Below are 25,104 nucleotides of genomic sequence, written 5' to 3'. Positions count from 1 at the left end.
TAAGCTCGAGTGTGACTTCCATTAGATGCGACGCGCAGTTGTTGTGACGTCAGTATACTATCCCATGCTTCCGATTTGACACATACACAATGGGTGCGCATGCGCACTGGAAAATTACCCACGCTTATCATCTCCATTACGGCGGCGAGTGATGCCTCCCATACCAACTGCATGTTATTGTTTTTAATGATTTTAATGCACTTTCACAACTGCTCTGATTGACTAATCAGGACCTTATTATGAATTTATGAAGTTTTGATACACTATGGCACGATGAATATATTGTTTTTTTATATATATGTGATGTAACACAATATGATTGAGTTTTTATGTACACTATATGTTTTTCTGATATGATTTGAATTAATATTTGCACATGATTAGTTAATTGTATTTTGAGTGGATATACCTATAAAACACGAAGCATGTGACACTTGTGTTAGGCTTGAGAAAGACCAGGAGCGCTGGTTGAAACGTCGCTGTAACATTCACCTATTTATGGAATAAATTTTTTCATTTTTTCACTATATTTGGACTTGTGTGCTGCGGATTTATTCCAATTTATTGTCTACTGTTGGACCCCTGACCAAGGACCGTGTCTGCGTGCACCGACTTCACTTTTTTTCGGAGTGCTGCTTCCCTCTTCAATCTATATATATATATATATATATATATATATATATATATATATATATATAATTCTTCTAAAATTCATAAATCGACTCCTAATCCACCATTTTATCCAGGAAGGGCTAATACTCAACCTATACATTTCACCATCATCATCCTCCTTAAACAATGACATTATTTTACCTAAATGCTACATATTTATCAATTCGGTGCCACACATAATATAGTATTAGTTGCTTCCTATACCCAGCCCTGGTATAGACAATGACAAGCTCACCAGCTGCTGTTTGCTATTGTTTCCATAGATACTTGGCACTCCATCTGTCTCATATCTCCATCCGGAGAATTTAACTCTTTAAACATCTGACAGTCAGAATGCGCTAAAAAAACTGGACCAATGTAGCCTCACTGTAGAGATAAAGTAGGTAAAAAACTACAACTTTCATCATCCCACGACCAATCTCTGTCTACTGTACAGCAGTGTGTCCCCAACCTGTGACTCTCCCACCATGACCTGACAGCCGAAGGTTGGAAACCCACAGGTTAGGGTAGTGTTTCCCAACCAGGGTGCCTCCAGCGGAGGCCAAACTACAACTCCCAGCATGCCCGGACAGCCTTTGGCTGTCCGGGCATGCTGGGAGTTGCAGTTTGGCCACCGCTGGATGCACCCTGGTCAGGAAACACTGGGTTAGGGGAACACTGATGTACACAGTAGACATTGGAAAGGACATGGTATGATGGGAGTTGTAGTTTGGCCACCGCTGGATGCACCCTGGTCAGGAAACACTGGGTTAGGGGAACACTGATGTACACAGTAGACATTGGAAAGGACATGGTATGATGGGAGTTGTAGTTTGGCCACCGCTGGATGCACCCTGGTCAGGAAACACTGGGTTAGGGGAACACTGATGTACACAGTAGACATTGGAAAGGACATGGTATGATGGGAGTTGTAGTTTGGCCACCGCTGGATGCACCCTGGTCAGGAAACACTGTGTTAGGGGAACACTGATGTACACAGTAGACATTGGGAAGGACATGGTATGATGGGAGTTGTAGTTTGGCCACCGCTGGATGCACCCTGGTCAGGAAACACTGGGTTAGGGGAACACTGATGTACACAGTAGACATTGGGAAGGACATGGTATGATGGGAGTTGTAGTTTGTCAAGAGGCACTGGATGAGGAACACTGGGGTGGAGAGTAAACTTTAAGGATGTGGCATGATAGGAGTTGTAGTTTTGCAACCACTGGAGAGTCTCAGCTTTGAGATCACTGCTTTAGAACAATAAAAACTTTAGGGTGCATTCACACATACTTAATCCACAGATTTGTGCAGATTTGATGCTGCAGATTAAAATGTATATAAATACCTTAAATCAACAGCATTAAATCCAAAGGGGACCCCCTTTCCCATTTCAGAATGTTATCTGTCTATTTATATACCTGATGCAGAAGGGGTTGCTTACATGATAATAAACAAAAACCTTCTTGAGCTCTTCTGGAGTCAATGGGTCCCCACACTTACTTTGTCCTTTTTGAGGGCAGCATAATATAGTGATAAGAATCATTCAAGTTATTATCATTTCAGATTTCATATGTAGCCATCTATTTCAATAGTGCTTTATCACGCATACATAGCAGCATGACACAAGGTTATTTAAATCTATATCCATAGATTGTTTTATCCTGTATAACGTCAGAGATTAAGTCATGGAAATTTCTAATGACTGCTGAAAGGGTTGGGAGTATCACTGAGCTCAGCGCCCCCCCCCCCCCCTTTTTTTTTTTTTTACACAAATAATGAATTCCCGTTGGAGCCTATTTGGCTCAGTATATGTTTGGCAATTACTGTACCTGACAGTGTTCTTTTTCTCACTAGTGATTTACTTGCTAGTATATAACCTTTCTGCCCTTGCTGTAAATGAAGTTGTGTACCTTGCATTGGCTTTCAGGTAAGATTGTGGTGAGATTGTGCCTATACACAGCAGCTAATCTGAACACACAGAGCTGCAGTATACAACTGGAGAAAAAGATTTAAAAAAGGATGGAGATTAAAGGGTTTATCCACCATAAGGTGATTTTAGTACATACCTAACAGACAGTAATCGACATGCTTAGGAAGGATCTGCACTTGTCTTGGGGCTAAATGGCTATGTTGTGAGATTACCATAACACTGTGGCTAGCTTTTTGTGAACTGGTATTTCCTGTTTGATTTTTCTTTTTTTGACTACAAATCCCATAATTCCATTTTCCTCCCTCCCACACATCAGCCACACCACCCATTGAAACATAAATGATCTGCATCCATTCAAAAGACCTGTGGTTTTCAATCAGGGTGCCTACAGCTGTTGCATTAGTTGCAGTTGATCTCTCTCCCACCAAGCGATTGCTCCGCCCATTGAAGCAGACAGGCTCCCTGTCATCATCTGACTAGTAAGTATGGTCTCGGCCGCATTGCAGCATTCTGGGAAAATTCCGAGACAACAGTAATTTTGTATGCTGTTAAAAATAAATATTGGAGTGAAAATCACATAAGAATTGTGAGAAAACCGTCACACACAGGTACAGACACTATATTATGAACTACACTAACTTTACAGCCCCTGTAGCATAGTCAAATAAAAAAAATTCCTGGAATACCCCTTTAAGTGTTTTGATTGTGGCGGGGGGGTGACTACTTGGACTCTGGATGAAACAGCAGCATTTGCTGCCTATGGGATCAATGAAGATAGCTAAGTACAGCTAATTCTTGACAAACATGACTCTAGTCTCACCTTGGAATAGAGTGGAGAGTCACGCACGTGCTCCACCAATCCACTAATTGCATATAAGGCTGCTGGATATAGCCAAGTACAATGCTCGGCAATATCCAGCAGCTCAATAAACAATAAACAGAGCAGCGGCACACATGTGCGACTTGCTGCTCCATTCCGAAGTGAGACCTGAGTCTCTGCTCTTGAGGTCGTGAGGGGGGGGGGTTGGCCACTGGGACCAGTAGATAAGGGATAAGTTATGAGTTGTAAGGCTATAAAAGCTTTTTACATGGGGCGATAATAGGCCGAATGGGACAATTATTTCTAAGTGTACAAGACCTAGTGATCAGCCAAAAATAAGTATTTACTGGATCAGCGCAGCAGTCTGCCCGTGTAGAAAGAGCCGAGTGCAAAAATCCCAGTCGAAAAATCACTGCTTGCAGCACTACTTTGCCCAGTACAACGTCAGTAACCAAGCCAGAAAACTGACAGACCCCATTATAACCAGCATGGTTCATTGGGCACCATTAGGGTCTGGCATTCACTAGTGTTATTCCCACTGTTCTCCTTCTGTGACAGAGAAGAACAATGGAAATATCAGTCTGCAACAGTTTTATCACAATCACAATGGTAGGGTCATCCAGGATTGGGCAAACAATGCAACCGACTTCATCAAGTTTCTGTGAATCGCTTCAATTTTTTGTTTTACCAGTTGTGGACAAAATTATTTTTATTTCCCCAATGCCTATGTGTTCTCTTCACTGGTAATCCCTCTGACACTGGGAGTCTAAGGTGAAATCGTAAGGCCTGAATATGCTGACCCAAGCCATCAATAATTCTAATCTGCTCATAGCCATTCACATATTGTGAATATTGATCCATATCACACATATTGTGAGGGCACATAGCATAAAGTCAAGAATATTGTAAATAAAGGGGGAAATTTATCAAAACCTGTGCAGAGGAAAGGATACCCAGATGTCCATAGCAACCAATCAGATCACTTCTTTCATTTTTCAGAAGCCTTTTCAAAATATATTGTTCATTGTTTATTTGTCATATAGTTATTGCTTTAAAATGAATAAGTTGGAGCATGGATAGTTTTGCTATTAGGGCATAGTTACCCAAATTTTCTGCAAATTCCCAAAACATTGTATGCCAATGGGTGGATTGATTGGCATGTGCCAATATGGAAGCTATGGGAAAGCACAGAAAAACATAAGGGTAAGGTGTCTGTACTGCTTAAGTGTTAGTACAGCACTATAATACATTAAGGTAATGGCTGAGGTTTGGGTCTAATGTCATCCCTGGAAATTGCCCTCAACCAATTGACCTTTCCCTCTTTTCTCTGGAACAGGAAAATCTTTAAAAGGAAGCTATGATATTTCTGGACTGCTGATTCCACTTAGAAATTGTATTGATCAGGTATTTCTTCTTTTCATGGGGTTATGCTTGTAAACATTGAATAGAATGAAAACAGTACAAAGCTAAAGGCTATGGACAACTTTGAAAAGCATTTTTCGCTTTTGCTTTGAACTTATTCTTGCACAAAATAACATTTTCTCAATAGGTTTTTATTAAAAAACACACTACATTACACTACACTTGTGCACAGCTTAGGTGATGCTCCTATACAAACTAACTTTTATGTTTTCACCACTCTCATGTAACAAATTAGCCCTGTCTGGGTCCAAAGCCACCTCGGATCTTCTCCAGGCACCGCTGGCAGTATCCCACGTTGTCTCTGGTGACTGCACTGTTTGGCTCAGTACTTCTCGTCATTTTGTCACGCAGCTGGCCTAGCCTATCAGGAAGAAAACCGGGCTGATAATCTACCACCTCCCAGCAGCGGAACATTGTTCTCACTTGTCAACATCGTTCCTGTTCCCTTCCCTTTTTCCTGTATTCCTTATCTGACCTGACCTTTGCCTGTACTTTGACTACTACTTGCCTGCTAATTTCATACTATGCCTACCTCTTGGTTTGACCCTTGCTTGCTCTGATTCGGATTCTGTTTTGTGTACTGCGCTTATTCTTCCCCTATGGTGCTGACTTGACCTGTCTAACCTCCCTCGATGCCCTTATGCATTGCAAGTTTAGGGAACATCATCTAAGTAAGTAGGGACAGTGGTTTGGAGAGAGTTCAGGCCTGCACTGTTCCCCACCTGATGTAACATCTATCTAGAGTCTGAGAGAGCTTTCCTTTAAAAAAAAATTCCCACTGTCCATAATCTTAGCTCCCGTGTAACTTCCTTTCCCTCCCTACACTGAGAAACCAGAAAGTCAGTTGCACCAGTGTTTACAAATCAGTGTGCCTCCAGCTGTTGCAAAACTATAACTTCCAGCATGCCTGGACAGCTAGAGACTGTCCGGGAATGCTGGGAGTTGTAGTTTTGGACCACCTGGAGAGACACTGTTTTGAAAACACTGCCTTAGTCAGTATTTTCCAACCTGGGAACTTCCAGCTGTTGCAAAACTACAACTCCCAGCATTCCCCTGACAGTCTTTAGCTGTCCAGGCATGCTGGGAGTTATAGTTCTGCAACAGCTGGAGACACTCAGGTTTGGTAGGTAGGTCCTTAGTCCATTGTTTTCCAACCTGGATGCCTCCAGCTGTTACAAAACTACAACTCACCAGCAGAATCCTGGACAGTCTTTAGCTGTCCAGGCATGCTTGGAGTTATAGTTTTGCAACAGCTGGAGGCACTCAGGTTTGGTAGGTAGGTCTTTAGTCCAGTGTTTCCCATCCTGGTAGCCTCCAGTTGTTGAAAAACTCTAACTCCCAGCTTAAGACTGTCCGGGCATGCTGGGAGTTGTAGTTTTGCAACATCTGGAGGTCCGCAGGTTGAAGACCAAGTTAGAGTTTTGCAGCAGAAGGTGGCATTTTGGTGGGTAGTTGGGCCCTTAGTCCAGTGTTTCCCAACCTGAGTGCCTCCAGCTGTTGCAAAACTACAACTCCCAGCATGCCCAAACAGCAAAAGCCTGTTTGGAAAACACTGGACTAAGGGCCTACCTACCAAATGTAACGTCACCACCCACCTACCAACCAAACATATACCTGCCTACCTACCAACCAAACATATTACCTACCTAGCAAATGCTTTTCCTGCCTACCTAACAAACGTATAACCTACCTACCTAGCGGCAAACCTTTTACTTGCCTTCCTACCAACTGAACTTACTACCTGCCTAAATAACTTGCAAACTTACTACTTGCCTATCTACTTAGAGAATGTTCTACTTACCTAATTTACTACTTGCAAACGTACTCCCTGCTTACCTAGCAAACATATTACCTGGGTGGGGGGGGGGGGGCAGGCATATTCTTTGCACAGGGGCCCTCTGTTGTCTGTGTCTGCCCCTGACCACACCCAGGTGATATACCGACCTTTTTTGGAAGCTGCACCGAAGTTTGCAGAAAGTGGTGTAAGAAAAGGTGAATGCGATAGTTGGCTGCTGCTCTGCTACCGGTATTGGACACCAGTAGTGGTGACCGATGGAGATAGGCGAAGGAAAAAATGAGGTAAAGAAACCGGTTTAGTGGAGGCGCTGCACAACTGTAGCCATGAAGAGAAGACTCGAGCAGCACAGGACAAAATAACTTTTGTTGATAGAATTTGGGACAATGTGTTTCGGCATACCCTAATGCCTTCCTCAGGTCCACTTGTAGTTCCCAGTAGTTGATTATGCTCAGTTCTGTGACAGACCGCGGCAGCACAGAAAGAGACAGGACATCCACCACCAGTGACCCAAAACTGAGCATAATCAACTCCTGGGAACTATAAGTGGACCTGAGGAAGGCATTAGGGTATGCCGAAATGCGTTGTCCCGAATTCTATCAATAAAAATTATTTGGTTCTGTGCTGCTCGAGTCTTCTCTTCATGGCTACAGTTGTGCAGTGCATCAGCTAAACCGGTTTCTTTACCTCATTTCGTCCTTCACCATTGACAGTAGGTAGTGGGGACCTACCTGCACACCTCCCCCTCCCTGCACATGCTCTTGAAGCATGCTACATTTCACAACACAGAACGGCAGCTTAGGTTAGATGGCAGCCCCCATAATCATGCACAAGAAATAAAATAAAACAGATAAAACTGGAAACTAAAATCAAAGTAAAAAAAAATATATAAAAATTTGTAATTAGTATTCTATTTAGGAAAGAATAATTAGAGGAACATTACCATTTCCTTTCCCAATTTAAAGGGAATGTGTCACCTAGATTTTTTTTTTCTGATTAGAGCCAAATACTTAAACATGTTCCTCTTTTTCTTAATGTTTTTATTTTTGGTTTGCATATTTTTAGGGGCTGCCATCTTACTTGAGCTGTTTTTAACAGCATTTAGTGATATGCTTTACAGCAGGATCCATGAGGATAGGCAACAATAGACAGGTCCTGTCACATAAACATGAATTGTAGATGCTACTAAACATTCTCTGTGACTTTTTTTTACAGGTCATTTTACAGTGAAGGGGGTATGTGTGCTGATCTCTGTTGTGAATGGTGGTGGATCCAGAGTTATCTATATACTGGGGTCACCTTTCACTGTCATCCCGTCTGTGCTAAGGATAAAGACATTACTGAGAAATAATTTGCACAGAACAAGAAGTCTCATCTTAGTTTTACACCTTGTTAACATAAAACTTTGATTAAAAAATTCTCTGATGACACATTTCCTTTAAAAGGTGTAGTGTAGTGAAAAAAAAACGTATCCCCTATCCAAAGTTATAGATTGCCGGGGAGGGGTACGACTGCTGGGACCCCCCGCGATCTCCTGCATGGAGCCCCGGCAGTCAGCAGGAAGCGGGTGTGCCGACCCCCCCCCCCCCTAGACATGGGAGACATGAAGGGGGCATGTTGGCTGCCACTTTGTGCAGGGGTCGGTATAGCCCCTTCCTGCTGACTGTTGTGGCCCTGTGCAGGAGATCGCGGAGGGTCCCAGCGGTCAGACCCCCTTGATCTGAAACTTATCCCCTATCCTTAGGATACAAGTGTTTTTTCACTACACTACTCCCTTAAAATTCATGTTGCGAATGCAAACTAAGGCTATGTTCATATCAGTGTTGTGGATCTCCGTTAGGGAGCTCCGTTATAACTGATGATAACAGGGATGGGACAGAGTTTAGGACACCGGACACAAACAAAACCTGGCAGGTCCCATTCTCTTAGTGGGATCTGTTGGGGTTCCGTTAGATGCCAGCTAATTTTTATGATTTTAGTGGAGAAAAAAAACCTGACATTCAAGATTTGTTTCTTCGCAAAGTCCTGTCATTTTATCGGAATCAGTAAAAGCAGTTCCCTAATGGAGCACTGAACACTGATGTGAACATAGCCTTACATTATTAGAATGGAATTTATGGAATATATAATAATTCTTCAATATAAGACTGCTATCACAATCATTAACTTTATAATGTGATAATACAGTAAAAAATCTAGAGTAGACAAAAGCCATATAACAATAGTCTGAGTCTGCGGGGCCACAGGCGGAATACATGGCACTATAAATTGAAGCAGATAGCTTGCTAACAAGTCGACAGCGGGGATCAGATCACTCTGTTCATAAAAGGAAGTTATTACAATAATAGATGTACAGTATATTAAGGAACTGCTGTATAGGCAGTGTTCCACTATACAAGCATTGGTTCCTATTGTGGTCCCCTTATATTTCACAGTGAATTGTAGTATTCATCCCTAAGATTTTTTGTATTTCATAAAAATCTATTATGGCTAAATTTATCCATGTTTTTTTGTCTACATTCACATTATAATTGATCCCCAAGAGTCATACAGTAACAGTGTTCTTATTTTCCAGACAGAATGTACAGGTAAATTAGATTAATATGTAACTATAACAATAATCTTACAGTTATCCCTTCTCATCCCTTGTAGGTAAGAAGGAAACATCACCATCTGGTCATTCTTTGTGTTGCTGTAATTGTGGACAAAAATACTACAGTGCAGCTTTACATGACCCTCAATAATGCAACCTGAGGAAGTGGTCAGCAAGCACCACGAAACACGTTGCATTTTGGGTAATAAACGCAAGCTCCACTTTAACCACTGTGTGATTGTCTATCCGGCACCATTAAAATTTTATACTTAGCATATAGCAATAGCATACTTGGGAGGAAAACACTATTTTATCCACATTAAAGCAGGGCATGGATACAGCTGCCAGTATTTTGTTTCCTGGGAGATAAGCGGCACCACAGATAATTGTCAACAGCTTCTCTCTTTCACTCGATTTCAATATATCGGCTAAAAGAGGGGTGTGTGGGGTCTATCAGCTTTAGACTAATGAACTATATGAAGTCAGTTTTTGCTTACCTCTGTCGATGATAGTATCTTTTCAGAAAAGGATGGGGGGCTGCACCCACTGCAAAGTTACTGCTGCCAGTATCAACCAAAATGTTAAGCTGTAAAAAGAGGCAACCAATGATAAATACTCAAACAATTTCCTTTTTCTACAAAAAACAATGTACATTATGTTATTTAGAGCTATGTAAACCAATGCAAGCAATATTTACTATTGCAATCTTGCAATGCTGTGGTTATTATTGGTTAAAAAATATTCTACAGCTTCTATTCAGAACTATGTGTCTCAATGTTCCAGACTACAAATAAACCCATTGTGTGTGTAGTCAGATCCTGAAGTCAAGTGTAAGGTTGGGTTCACACTACGTTTGTCACATACGGGGGACAGGATCCGGCTGGGAGATGGGAAAACTGATTTTCAGCAAAGAACACACACATCTTGAAGTAAATTTTAGTAGAAATAAGTTCCCACAGAAGTAAATATAAAGAGAAGAAGTGCTGATTTTTTGACACATCATAAATAAAAAATGTATTAAAATTGATCAAACAGTTCCATCCAAAAGGTTTGGTACTGATGGCGCAAAAATACAGCCCCATATATGGAAAAATAAAAAAGTTATAGGGGGTCAGAATACAGTAATGTACGTTTTGGATGGTTTTGCGATACTCTTATGTTTGAAAATTCAAAGTAAAGAATTATAAAATAAAAAAAAGAGAATACGGCAATGTAAAGCATACTTATTACCTTTAAAGAAAAGTTTACATATGTTTTGTTAAAGTAATATAATAAAACCAAACCTATATAAACTAGGTGTCATTGTAATCGTATGGACCCACAGAATAAAGATAGCGTGTCATTTTGTACCATGAAGTGCACTACATAAAAATGAAACCCCCAAAAATATGCAAAATAGTTTTTTGTTTTCCAATTTCTCCCAACAATTATTTTTTTGTTTTGTTGCGCTGTACATGTTAAATGGGTAAAATAATTACAAAGCCCAATCGATCATGTAAAAAATAAGACCTCTGTGGATGGGAAAATGAGAGTTATGCCTCTTAAAAGGTGAGAGAGAAAAAGACGAAAATGGAAAAGTGAGAATTGGCCCCGTTCTTATCGGATTAAACTGATGTCACCCCCTAAGAACTGGATGTCATTCATTTTATTCTACATCAAAATATGTAAGATGGTGACAATAGCATCCAGGAAATGTCTAATGGGTTAATGTAATAGTAGAGGATAAATAGGCTTCATTGTAGGCTGTAATGTAATCCGCACTGTAAGGTATGAGGCGTAGCAGTCAGCAGTCCTCTCTGACCTCTCCAGTTATCTCAATCCATACTTTCCATTAGTCTCGTTTTTTATGACATTCATGGCTTTCATTCCCCCACAGGAGAGGACACATTTAGCATAGGATTCATTGAATAGGGATGTGGTTGGGTGGTTTGGCAAAGTTCATGTTGTACAGGCCATAGCTTATATTGAAGAATACACGTGTGTAGACCTGCACTTAAAAATACTTCTGTGCTATTTTATTATACATGTTTATCTACTATTATGCATTCTTATGTATTACTATATATGCTAATATAATTATCTAACTTGATATTATATACACCAGGTAACCATTACATTAAAACCACAGACAGGTAAAGTGAATAACATTGTGCATCTCAAGACATCACAAAGAAACTTGTCCCGGGATGAAATAAATTGAGGAGCAAGTGAACTGTTCATGTCTTAAAAGTAGGAAAAATGGGCAATGTAAAAACATAAGCAACTTTGAGAAAAGCCAAATTGTGATGGCTAGACGACTGTGTTCAGAGCAGAGCATCTCCTAAATGGCAGGTAGGCCTTTGGCACTTAAAGGGGTACTCTGCTGCTCTGTTTTGGATTCCTGGATAACCCTTTTAAACTTAAAGGGGTACTCCGCTGCTCAGCGTTTGGAACAAACTGTTCCGAACGCTGGAGCCAGTGTCAGGACCTCGTGATGGCATAGCCCCGCCCCCTCATGACATCACACCCTGCCCCCTCAATGCAAGTCTATGGAGGGGGTGTGACAGCTGTCACACCCCCTCCCATAGACTTGCATTGAGGGGGTGGGGCGTGACATAATGAGGGGGCGTGGCTATACCATCACGAGGTCCCGGCATCGGCTCCAGCATTCAGAACAGTTTGTTCCAAACGCTGAGGAGCGGAGTACCCCTTTAAGTTTAAAGGGGTTATCCAGAAATCCAAAACAGAGCTGATTTCTTAAAAACAAAACAGCACCATACCTGTCTGTAGGTTGGGTGTGGTCTTACACATCAGTTCCATTGAAGTAAAAGTAGGAAGTTGCAATGCTACATACAAGCTAAGGACAGGAATGGTGTTGTTTTTGGAAGAAATTAGCTCAGTTCTTCGAATCCTGGAGGACCCTGATCTATGTGTGCATAGAGTGAAAACTATCCTGTCTGGTACATAAAAGCTACTGTAGCAGAAATAAAAAATAATATAACATTTTCTTATTATTAAAATGTTATCCCATATCCACAGGGGATAGCTTGTGAATAATGACGTCTCAGCCATTGGGACCCCACCCATCATGAGAACGGTCCAATATCCTCCAAATGTATTGAGCAACGGAGCACATGCACAGCCGGGGCTCCATTCATACAAATATTCTATTGGGGGTCGAGCTCAGCAATGTTTGGAAGTCCCATAAAGAATGAATGGAGTACTGGCTGAACATGCTCGACAGGTGTCCCAGTGGTCAGACCTCCAATCATTTAACTACTTATACTTTTGATAATGAAAATACTCCTTAATGACGGTTGTAATAGAAAGTGTAACACAATTGGTGGTAAGGTTGATTGGTGAATACTTCTGTACAATCATGATATTATATAATCTTACATAGTAGAATACGGAAGATGAAATGTTTTTTTTATCAAGAATCAGTAACAGTGACTTTGTTGGTCTTTTAAGTGCAGTTTCCCAGACTGAGCATAAATTCACAGCTCCATTGAATAAAGCTGTTACGCTATGCGCTCCGGCCACACACACTGGCCGTGAGTGCATGGTCCCCTTACCTTCTGCTGCTGAGGGGGCTGGGACTCGCATCGCAGGACACGCCCGCATGCCAGCCCCAGTTTGTCACTCTCCAGGTGTTTCCCCTGCCTCGGCCTCCACCTCTCTGCTCCGGCGCGCTTGTCCCCATCCCTTGGGGCGTGCATGCACCGGAGCTTTAAGATTTAAAGGGACAGTACGCTTATTAGTGTAATCCACCTGTGGCTTGTTTATAAATTCCTCCGCCCTCCTCAGTTCTCTGCCGGATCTTTGTTGTCTTGTGCCCTAGAGAAAGCATTACATTGTATTGCCTTGCCGTGTACCAGATCTCCTGCTCTTGTGACTTGACCTTGCTCCTCTGCCGCCTGCCTACTGAACTCCTGCTACGTTCTGACTATGCTACTGTGCCGCCTGCTCTGATCTTCTGCTATCCAGACTATTAGTTGCCTTATCCCTCCTGTGCCTCGCATCTCCTCAGCCGCCTGTGTGGTCGAGCCATGCCAGGGGTAGCGACCTGGGTGTCACCAGCAGCAGCAAGCCCATCCCGCTTTGCGGCGGGCTCTGGTGAAAACCAGTGGCACCTTAGACTCCGCTCCCTGGTACGGTCCGAGTCATCTGCCACATAGGTCCAGCAGATCCACATACTCCGGAGTTCCTATCTTCACAAACGTGAGTGTTACAAAAGTTAATCCATATCCAGGCTACCTGATGTGGTTTCCATGTGGAAACTGCAGGAATTTCATGTCAAAAAGTAATTCTATACTCATTTTTATTTAAAACTGTTTTGGAAAAATATTTTCAATAAAAAAAATCATGTTTCAGAATCCTATTTAAAACAATGGGATTGAGGTTTTCACATGAATGTAAGATTTTTCCACTCAAAAATATTACTGCATGAGTGAACAGTGGTGTGAACAGGTTTTCCGTTGACCCATTCACACTGGACAAATTCAGTATTCCAGATCCGCTGAACATGTTCGTTCTTTTGATGGAATTCTGCACGGACTACGTTGCTGTCAATGTTGAAAAAGCAGGTGAGATTCCATAGTATTAACATCCCCGCCGAAAAATGTTTTTTAATGGGTTTGCTCCGGGAACTTCCGTTTCCTCTCACACGGTAGTCTGTGCTTGACGTAGGGAAATCAGATTGTGGACATCAAACAAGTAGTCACATGTCACCTTAAAGCGTTACTGTCATGTTGATCATAGATGTCAAAACTTCTTGATCACATCGGCTCACAATCCTGAGACAAACTGTGATCACGAGTTGAAGATAGGTGAACTTTACGGTTGTCAATCAAATACAACCTTTTTTCTGCTCAAGTCTATGCAGAAAAAAGGTCAGATCATCCAGCACTTCCCAAGCTTATAGCTCGCAGCAGGTCTCAGAAGGTGGAACTAGTGCAATCTAAACTTTGTCATGTCTGCAAAATGGTAAAAGTTGTTTAAAATGATAGTTACACTTTAAGGGGTTGTTTGGAGACATAAAACGTTATTTGGCTCTTGTCCAAATGTATATCAATAAAACTTGTAAATTCTCTCTGAATGCAGTGCCAATGTCAAAATTCGAAACCGCACCTTGTGATTCTGACACCTCCACTTCTGCGTTCTTTCAAACAAAGGAGCTTTCCTCCATCTCTGTGTCAGTGACATGCTTAAAGAGGACTGACTATGTGGCTCAATGCATTAGCCAAGCCAGACCCCTTATCCATCCTAGCAGATGCAGACTCAGGAAGGGGACTGACTTACCTAGTAAGTTGGGCTAAACATCCAACCCCCTTCTTGTGTGTCACCGGCACTGAGATGGCAAGAAAGACCTCTGTCTGTGTCAGAACGAATGTGGAAATGGAGGTGCCAGGATCACAGGATGGGGTTTGGAACTGGGCACAGTATTCAGAATGAATGCACATTAGTAAGTTTTACTCACTAATATTTGGGCAACAGCCAAACTACTTTTAATGTTCTGGACAACCCCTTAAACAAACTGCTCAACTTCATAAACTGTAATCAGGTTAATTCCAAATTGTATCCTTTAGGCTGAATATATTAATAACCACCATATATTATCAGACTGCAACTGTACTGGCACTGTATTTATGCAATAATCTCTCTATACTTATTCCTTATGCATTACACAGTGCTGAGGTTACAGGGTGCGGAGGAGAGCAGCAAATAACAGCGTATAACTTTACACACAGACATTAGAAATACAGCAATAAAAAAAAATTTGTAAAAAAAAAAAGCAAGTGAAAGTAGTGATTTGCATGTAAAACTAAAAATCATAAACAAAAACAAAAGAAAGTACAGATCAATTTATGAAGCTTTATTGAGAAAAGATTCATAAAAACATACATATTAAAAGAAGATGACCCATAGTTCACCATATGGTGGAGAACATGGAGTGGAGACACAGACAGGATACTGAAGATATGGCAGTGGGCGCTCTATCACCTTGAAATAATACAATGTATAAAAGACAAAGTGGGCAAAAGATGTAACAATAATTAAAGTGCTGATATGCTGTAAATACAGTCCTGTACCAAAAGGCCAAAAGCCTTAAACCTCTGGTCCAATGTAGAAACAAAGTGCATAAACATCACAGACATCAAGGCAAAGTGCATTACATAGTTACCAGACAGTACAGGAGAGCGTATCCACACTGGCACAACCCGACGTTTCGTCACAGAAGAAGCCTCCGTGGCGAAACGTCGGGTTGTGGCAGTGTGGATGCGCTGTCCTGCACTGTGCCGGCGCCCCAGTCCCATCAAGAGAAAGGCAAAAAACCCTCATACTAGAGGTAATAATTCCTTCCCGACTCCAAACATGGCATCAGAATACCGTATTTATCGGCGTATAACACGCACTTTTTAGGCTAAAATTTTTAGCCTAAAGTCTACCTGCGTGTTATACGCCGATAAGCCGCTGCAGTTCAATGATTTCAAGTGGGCGCTTTAAATCAATGAACTGCAGCGGCTTTGCAGGTGCAGAGACCGCCAGCGCTGCCGGCTTCTCTGCCTCTGCCTGTCCTGGGGTCTAGAGCCCTGCTGCCGGCCCTTCTCTCCCCCTGGCTATCGGTGCCGCTGCCCGTTCTCTTCCCCCATTGCCGGCGCCGATAGCCAGGGGGAGAGAAGCGGCGCCCGCAATGGGGCAGCGGCACCGACAGACAGGGAAAGAGAAGGGGCAGCGGCACCCATTGTCGGCGCCGCTGCCCCGTTGCCTCCCCCATCCCCGGTTGTATGATTACCTGTTGCCGGGGTCGGGTCCGCACTGCTTCAGGCCTCCGATGTGCGTCCCCTGCGTTGTTGCTATGCGCTGCACGGCACGGCGCAATGACGTCACTCGTCATTGCGCCGTGCATAGCAACAACGCATGGGACGCACACCGGAGGCCTGAAGCAGCGCGGACCCGACCCCGGCAACAGGTAATTATACAACTGGGGATGGGGGAGGCAACGGGGCCGCGGCCCCGGCAATGGGTGCCGCTGCCCTTTCTCTCCCCCTGGCTATCGGCGCCGCTGCGCCGTTGCCTCCCCCATCACCGGTTGTATAATTACCTGTTGCCGGGGTCGGGTCCGCGCTGCTTCAGGCCTCCGGTGTGCGTCCCCTGCGTTGTTGCTATGCGCTGCACGGCACGGCGCAATGACGTCACTCGTCATTGCGCCGTGCATAGCAACAACGCATGGGACGCACACCGGAGGCCTGAAGCAGCGCGGACCCGACCCCGGCAACAGGTAATTATACAACCGGGGATGGGGGAGGCAACGGGGCAGCGGCCCCGGCAATGGGTGCCGCTGCCCTTTCTCTCCCCCTGGCTATCGGCACCGCTGCGCCGTTGCCTCCCCCATCACCGGTTGTATAATTACCTGTTGCCCGGGGTCGGGTCCGCGCTGCTTCAGGCCTCCGGTGTGCGTCCCATGCGTCGTTGCTATGCACTGCACGGCGCGCGCAATGAGTCTAATAAATACGGTATTCTGATGCCATATTTGGAGTCGGGAAGGAATTTTTACCTCTAGTATGAGGGTTTTTTGCCTTTCTCTTGATCAACTCAGTAGGGACTCATTAGGGTTATAGGTTAAACTTGATGGACTCTGGTCTTTTTTCAACCTTATGAACTATGTTACTATGTTTTTCAGGGTCCTGTACAGTACACGCAATGTCCTAAAAAAGTAAAATGGAGCCGCCCTTACTTGGTATCCAAAGCAGCAGCTAACTGTGGCACAAGGAAAGAGTATGACAGAATATGGTGTACCAACCTGTACTGTAGGGGGCACTACCAGACAGGAATTCAGTGCATACACTTCAGTAATACAGGTGTTTTACCAGTGAAATGCCCTTCTGATTGGTCAGTTCTTCCAGCCATTGACAGGTTTCGCAGATCTGTACTGTCTTTAGCATTGTATGTTGAGTCTGGTTTCAAGTTACAATGGTTCAGAAAAGACCACTGTATGTTGAAACTATTGTATGCTGAGGCCATTGTAGGTTCAGGGATCACTGTAGTAGGTATTTGCAGTATTATGGAGGTCCTATAGGGGGGGGGGGGGGGGGGGGGAAGGGTGTAGACCTAATCTTAGAAAGCTGTTGGATTTGTCTCAAATCATGACCACATGCCCCATATTTTATGAAATTCACACTTATTGCTATTTATGTTTACCCAATTAAGCAAATGTCTTTTTACTAAAGGTGAGTAATGAATTAGTCCAAATTTAGCCACCACTTCCCTTGCATGGTAGTTGTGATCAAAGTGTAATTGGCACATGTAGCAAAATCTTCCGGATAAGTTAAAAGTATGCAAGTTTTATGGTCATCTGGGACAGATACCCCCATATTATCATCGATGAATTTAATGACTTGCTCTCAATGAGGTTAGATCATTTAGTCACATATTTCCAGTACGACTTACAGATGAACTGCTCTACATATTTGTACATTGTGATCCAATTCCCCTAAACTTCTTTTTTTTCCCCTCCAAACTCAGTAACCCCAAGCTTGATAACCTGTCTTGGTCGTGTTATCCTCCGATACCATGAATTATCTTGGTCACCTCCTTGGCACCCTCTTCAGTTCTGCCATGTCCTTCTTATATATACAACACTCATTTCTAAAAGGGGTTATCCAGGTATAGAAAAACAGAGCTTATTTTCTCCAGAAACAGCATCCCACCTGTCCTCAGCTTGTGTGTGGTATTACAACTTGGATCCATTAATATCAATTAAACTGACCAACAATACCACACAAAACCTGAGAACAGGTGTAGTGCTGTTTTTTGTAGAAATCGGCTCTATTTTTCTAATCCTGGCTAACCCCTGCCACATTCCACAGTACCAGTATACCCGTCATGCAGCTGTCAACAGTGTATGGGAGAGGGCTCAGGACTTGAGTCTGTTCTATACTAGGCGGCACCCAGATGCTTTCAGTAGCCTAGGTCTGCTTCTAAAAGCACAGCATTGGTCAGTGTTATCGGCGCTCCATTAATACGCAGTCCCAATACAGTGTACAGTACAATGGCCTCAATCAGCATCCCCGAACTACCGGCAATGTAGTTTTGGTAACTTTAGACACCACAATTAACTCTGCCCTTTCTACTCTAGGGGTTACCATGTAAAGCTTGGAAAAAGGTGACATAGAGGATGACCCTTTTTCATATACATTAATCCAGTAAAGGAGGAGAGGATATTTGAAAGAAGAAAAACTACCACAAGAGGATAAAGTTTTATATTAGAGGGCAAAGGTTTCTGCAGAAATATCAGGAAGTATTACTTATCAGGAAGTATTAGAGTAGTGGATGCATGGAATAGCCTTCCTGCAGAAGTGGTCGCTGCAAACACAGTGAAGGAGTTTAAACATGCATGGGATAAGCATAAGGCCATCCTTCATATAAGATAGGGATAGGTATAAGGCTATCCTTCATATAAGATAGAGATAGGTATAAGGCTATCCTTCATATAAGATAGGCATAGGCATAAGGCTATCCTTCATATAAGATAGAGATAAGCATAAGGCTATCCTTCATATAAGATAGATGTTACGCCTAGCGCTCCGGGTCCCCGCTCCTCCCCGGAGCGCTCACGGCGTCTCTCTCCCCGCAGCGCCCCGGTCGGTCCCGCTGACCGGGAGCGCTGCACTGTCATGGCCGTCGGGGATGCGATTCGCACAGCGGGACGCGCCCGCTCGCGAATCGCATCCCAGGTCACTTACCCGTCCCGGTCCCCTGCTGTCATGTGCTGGCGCGCGCGGCTCCGCTCTCTAGGGCGCGCGCGCGCCAGCTCTCTGAGACTTAAAGGGCCAGTGCACCAATGATTGGTGCCTGGCCCAATTAGCTTAATTGGCTCCCACCTGCTCCCAGACTATATCTGATCACTGCCCCTGCACTCCCCTGCCGGATCTTGTTGCCTTGTGCCAGTGAAAGCGTTTAGTGTGTCCAAAGCCTGTGTTACCTGAACCCTTGCTATCCATCTTGACTACGAACCTTGCCGCCTGCCCCGACCTTCTGCTACGTCTGACCTTGCCTCTGCCTAGTCCTTCTGTCCCACGCCTTCTCAGCAGTCAGCGAGGTTGAGCCGTTGCTAGTGGATACGACCTGGTTGCTACTGCCGCAGCAAGACCATCCCGCTTTGCGGCGGGCTCTGGTGAACACCAGTAGCCTCTTAGAACCGGTCCACTAGCACGGTCCACGCCAATCCCTCGCTGACACAGAGGATCCACTACCTGTGAGCCGAATCGTGACAATAGAGATAGGCATAAGGCTATCCTTCATATAAGATAGAGATAGGCATAAGGCTATCCTTCATATAAAATAGAGATAGGCATAAGGCTATCCTTCATATAAGATAGAGATAGGCATAAGGCTATCATTCATATAAGATAGGGCCAGGGACTATTGATAGTATTCAAATATTGGGCAGACTAGATGGGCCAAATGGTTGTTATCTGCCGACACATTCCAAAGTTGAATATTTGTTGTACGAGTTGTTATGAAGATGCTACATAAGTGTTAATTATTGGCTGGAAGCCCTGTACATCAGTCAGTCAAGGCAAGGAGGTGGTGGGGGAGGGAGGAGCCGTGCTTGTTGTGGATCTGCGCCGCCTCCTGGGCACTTGGAATATGATTTATTAAGTTTGCAAAACGTCACCAGCTAAGAAACAAGTATCATTTGATTCATTGTGCTATCAGTGGTCTATAGCTCAGTAGAAGTCAGAGCGGCACGACAATCTGTCAATACAGCAGTACCAAACTATGAAACCTGGGTAAGCACTGTGGGTACTCGGGGCAACGACCAGCAGTGGTGCTAGGACGATAACAAACAGCATCCATAAGTAACTATAATAGCAGAACCAAAAAGATATCCTTTACTCGCCGCAGCAGTATAGGTCAAACGGCTCCTCTTCGGGATCTCCAACAGACGGGCAAACAAGGTTGGCGTGGGGCGCTCAGAGGCGACTGCTGGCGGTTTTGCGCAGCGTGGTGTGCGAAAATGCCCACAGTTGCCACTGAACACCCTACGCCAACCTTGTCTGCCTGTCTGTTGGAGGTCCCGAAGAGGAGCGGTTTGACCTATACTGCTGCGGCGAGTAAAGGATATCTCTCTGGTTCTGCTATTGTAGTTACTATCAGTGGTCTTCTGACGTCTGCAGCTCACAGCATGGTAAAAAGCTGAAAGACTCCCTTTAACTGCATGGGGTTAGTCTTCCATAGAAACCCCTTGCCTGGGAATACCTTTTTCTACCGGTGACTGGAGAAGCTGTAGGAGGGACAAAGGATGTTCAGAAGGAGCTTCTGCTACTAGTGTTCAACTACTGAGGAACAGATGTGAAGGCAGAACTGTAGGGTTATAGGGTACTGTACTTTGGTCAGCATTTAATGTCTCACTTACCAGATTGTATAGCACCCTACACTCCATTTTTCATTCCCCGGCCAGGAAGCCTGCTCAAAACCTGCATGGATTCTCTGATAAGGTAGTGCGGCCTATAATGACATCTACATAGTAAACACTAGGCTATTTCGCCTGTATGTAGTTAGGCTGGGTTCACATATATCAGTTGTCGTCACAGTTTCCCTCTGGCGTGCACCGTTGGGAAACTGATGCTAGAACTGATCCCATTCATATTAATGGGACTGTTCACACTCATCCAGCATCTCAATCTTGACACCGGATGGTTGGACACAGAAACAATGGACACTGGATGCCATAGAAGTGATGACCACTTATCATCAGTTGTGTCATCAGTTGCGTAGAGATATAGGCTGAGTTCACCTATGTCAGATGCCGGACATATGTGAACCCAGCCTTAGAAGGGGGCCAAAAGTGATGAAACACGTGGACATGGATGTGATGTACTTTGGAAGAGCCAAACAGTTAGGCACTATGGCCCTCAATGCAACACTGTCTACTGTAGACAAAAACTAAAATGTTACCTTCATCACATTTTTAGTACAAAACTTAAATATGAAGTATTGAGAAATACTCAATATGTAGGTTCATGCTTAATAAACCATTCCTATATATTCTGGAGCAGATGCATTAATGACCTATTTTATACAAGAAAGTGATCCGATAGCAAAATTTAACTGTCTTTGTCTTAGGAGTCCTTCAGCAGAATACAGGGTGCTGCTTCTGACAGTCTGCATTCTGTGTATGATGTGTGCTATATAACGGATGTAACACAGTGAGCCTTATCATTTGGCTACACATTGATGATCTTTTTAGTCACAAAAGCAGAACAGGCGATGACATTTGCAATGCAAAGTCAGATCCCTACTTCCTATGAGCGTCCTCTAAGATCAACACTTGGAGACCGAACAGGAACACAACTAGTATCACAAAGTTAGGACACTACTTCTCTCTTGCGGTCACATTTAAATAGAGTTTAAAATAAGCAGTTTTTGACCTCCTTACAATTATGCAATTTAGCAATAAACTTTGTTTAAAATCCCAAGAATTTCCAGATCTCTGATTGCTGTTAAAGGGGTACTCCGGCACTAAGACATCTTATCCCTTATGCAAAGGATAGGGGATAAGATGCCTGATTGCGGGGGTCCCGCCGCTGGGGACCGCGTGATCTTGCACGCAGCACCTCGTTATAATGTCACACCCCCTCACGTGACGTCACAATGCTCCGGCCCCCGTGATCGCCAGCAATCAGACCCGGTGCGAAAACACTCCGGGGACTGATTATAACGGGGTGCTGCATGCAAGATAACGGGGGTCCCCAGCGGCGGGACCCCGGCAATCAGGCATCTTATCCCCTATCCTTTGGATAGGGGATAAGATGTCTTGGCGCCGGAGTACCCCTTTAATGAATGAAAAACATTATTTTTTTAAATATGATTTCCTATCTCATAAAATGATGGCATAGAGGTGTATTCCCATCAACAGTGGGGGCCCAGACCCTGGTCAAGAATGTTAGGGAGAAACTCAGGAGGGGATGTTGTGCTTTACCAGCCCCATGTCCCCTTTATACGTGTGATTGGAGGTCCTAGAGCAGGGGTCTTCAACCTGCGGACCTCCAGATGTTGCAAAACTACAACTCCCAGCATGCCCGGACAGCCGTTGGCTGTCCGGGCATGCTGGGAGTTGTAGTTTTGCTACATCCGGAGGTTCGCAGGTTGAAGACCACTGTCCTAGAGGTTGGGTCTCCATCAGTCATAAAACAACAGCATATCCTAGTTATATGCCATTACTTTATGAGTTGGGAATATCCATGTACTATTAATGTGATGCAAACATCGAGTTCTGACACGTAAAAAAAAAATATTCCAAGAAAGAAAATACAGTAAATTATATAAAGAAAAGTATATAATGAAAAGTAATGGAACTTTCTAATATACTTTATATATCTATTCCTTACAGTTTCCATAATCTGGCAATGAGACGGCACATGTTACACGACACATATCTACTATCTGTGCTGTTAAGGGTATGTTCACATTGGAAATACAGCAACATATTTTCCTGCTGAATTCTCACAGTGGATCCATAGCATTCACAATCTTCTGAAATCAACGCATATGACACAATTGTTGTCCAATTTAAAAATAAACTTCTTTACCGCTAAGGTACTTCTGATGTGTGAACTAAGAAGCAGGTTCCTATTAAAAGGGGTAGTCCAGGGAATTAAACTTTTTAGAGACGGATAGGGGGAAAGTGTCTGATTGTGGGGGGTCCGACCGCTGATGTCCACTCTGCGATCACCTGCCTGAGTGGGCTGTCACTTGCATTTGTCCAGGAAGGTGGGGGCACTCTTCTCCGAGGATGTGTAAGTAGCTATGGCCTCTTTCTGAGGATTGCAGGGAGTCCCAGCAGTCGGACCCCCTGCAATCAGACATTTATCCTCTATCCTGTGGATAGGGGATAAGTGTCTAAAAAGTTCTGTTCCCTGGATTACCCCATTTAAGACCAATGGGAGGCTACTGCGCGGAATCTCGGTAATGTCAATGCGGCCCTAACTGTAATACCTTATGCACCTGCATGATCATCACAATCAGGATTTTCCCCCCTGAAAGTAAACAGTGAGGCCTCACATTCAATGACTACAAGCAGAGATCTCGAAAACTCTAAGGAATTGACACACAAAGTATATTTGCTGAAACTATAATACCATATTGGTAAGACCCGGGATCACCCTTTGGATTCACTGACAGCAAGTACCCCTAGACATCTTATCCCCTATCCAAAGGATAAGATGTCTGATCGCGGGGGTCCTGCTGCTGGGGACCCCCGCAATATAGCATGCGGCCCACCTATTTTTGGTCAGGCAGCGCTGGAGGGTCTGGGTCCCAACCACGGGAACGGAAGTTCGTGACGTCACGACTCCGTCCCCAGACCCTCCAGCGCTTTCGGACCAGAAACAGGTGGGTGCCGCATGCTATATTGCAATCAGACATCTTATCCCCTATCCTTTGGAGTACCCCTTTAAAGTGAAGCACAGGATATGAGCACTTTTTATTAGTCTGGATAGCCCCGGTAAGGGACTGACTTGTGGGCTTGTTCTGTCTGGTACATCATGATGCACTGGAAATAAATAAATAATGTCGATATATAACTCCAGCAGATGCTGAATGGGTTAATCTGCTCATTTACTGATAATATGGACACATTAAAGGCATTCCTGTGCCGCCGCCAGACAGTGGTAATACATACACAATTATAAGATCACAATCCTCAACATTTATTTTGCCGCTGAATTTACAGCGTAATGTCCTAAAGAGATTTACTACATTCATGCACTGGCATCAGGCCACCATCACATACCGTCTGAGGAGGAGTGCCCACCCTCATCTCCACGTAATATCCTTGACCAGACTTCCCTCTCAGGTTGTCTTTCATGTCCATGAAGTTGGTTTCTTGCCCGGTGTCTTCTTCTGCTGACCTCCTAGCTCTGATAGACTGGACCGCTCCATGGTCTTGGTGATTCTTCAGGGGCACTTTAATGGCAATGTCCCCAGTAACAGCAGCTGGCAGGAAGCAGGGCAATAGCATCAGCAAGACGCTGCTTGTACTTGCAAGAGCCAAGATCTCCATGTTTCTAACCTGCAGCTGTCCCTCCCTCTGTGCGGAGAAAGCCCAAACTAGGTAGCTTCCTGGAAGGAGCCTCAAAGTCTCCAGTGCTCCATGTCAGCTAAGAGTATCATCATCACATAGACCTTGGATCCCTCTCCTCCTCCTCCTCCTGAGGATGAAGGATGCTCTGCTCTAGAGGTCTGCAGGGAGGAGGACCAGGCTGAACACACTCATGCACCAGGCCCTGGAGTTGCCTTGTGCCCCCTCCCTCACCATGGCTGAGGATTTACTACATTCCAGGGTCTCCCCCCTCCTGTTGGCGTTAGGCTGAATTGTCAGTCTCCCCCTCCTTGCCTGTACACGGTGTTGTGGAGGAGGATAAATCCAGTGATGCTTAGAGGAGGAGGAGGAAGAGGGAAGGAGGGAGCTTCCCGTAGATCCATGGGAAATGTAGTTCCTGATGGTGACACTGGGAGGAGGCGGCACACATTGTTCTCATGATACCACAATAGACTAGGAACTTTTCATATGGCAGCTTATCGACTGCACAGGGCACCGCTACTGTATCAGGCATGTTGTTTATACAATAACATCATCTAAGATAATACAGTGATCCCTCAACTTACAATGGCCTCAACATACAATAGTTTCAACATACAATGGTCTTTTTTGGACCATTGTATCTTGAAACCAGACTCGACATACAATGTTATGGAATCTGCGAAACCTGTCAATGGCTGGAAGAACTGACCAATCAGAATGGATATTCACTGGTAAAACCCGTGTATTCCTAAAGTGCATGCACTGACTGGTGTCTGGTAGCGCCCCCTACAGTACAGGGAGGTACTAAATGTTCTGT

The 25,104-nt window shown here is 44.0% G+C and overlaps 1 protein-coding gene across 1 annotated transcript in view; it reads right to left on the bottom strand.

Moving 5' to 3' along the window:
- The window catches only part of BACE1 (beta-secretase 1), a 61,255-nt gene extending 36,610 nt beyond the window's left edge, over positions 1 to 24,645 (bottom strand). Inside the window, exons 1-2 of the mRNA XM_056542790.1 lie at positions 23,997 to 24,645; positions 9,715 to 9,803 (exon numbers count right to left, since the gene is read on the bottom strand). Of these exons, the coding sequence (XP_056398765.1) occupies positions 9,715 to 9,803; positions 23,997 to 24,266 (359 nt within the window). The 5' untranslated portion in view covers positions 24,267 to 24,645. The remainder of the gene's footprint in view (positions 1 to 9,714; positions 9,804 to 23,996) is intronic.
- Between the last annotated feature and the right edge of the window lie 459 nt (positions 24,646 to 25,104).

The sequence above is a fragment of the Hyla sarda genome, chromosome 10, assembly GCF_029499605.1.
Source record: "Hyla sarda isolate aHylSar1 chromosome 10, aHylSar1.hap1, whole genome shotgun sequence".
Taxonomy (NCBI): domain Eukaryota; kingdom Metazoa; phylum Chordata; class Amphibia; order Anura; family Hylidae; genus Hyla; species Hyla sarda.
Note: the sequence above shows the minus strand (reverse complement) of the source record. Positions and strands in the feature narration are given on the sequence as shown.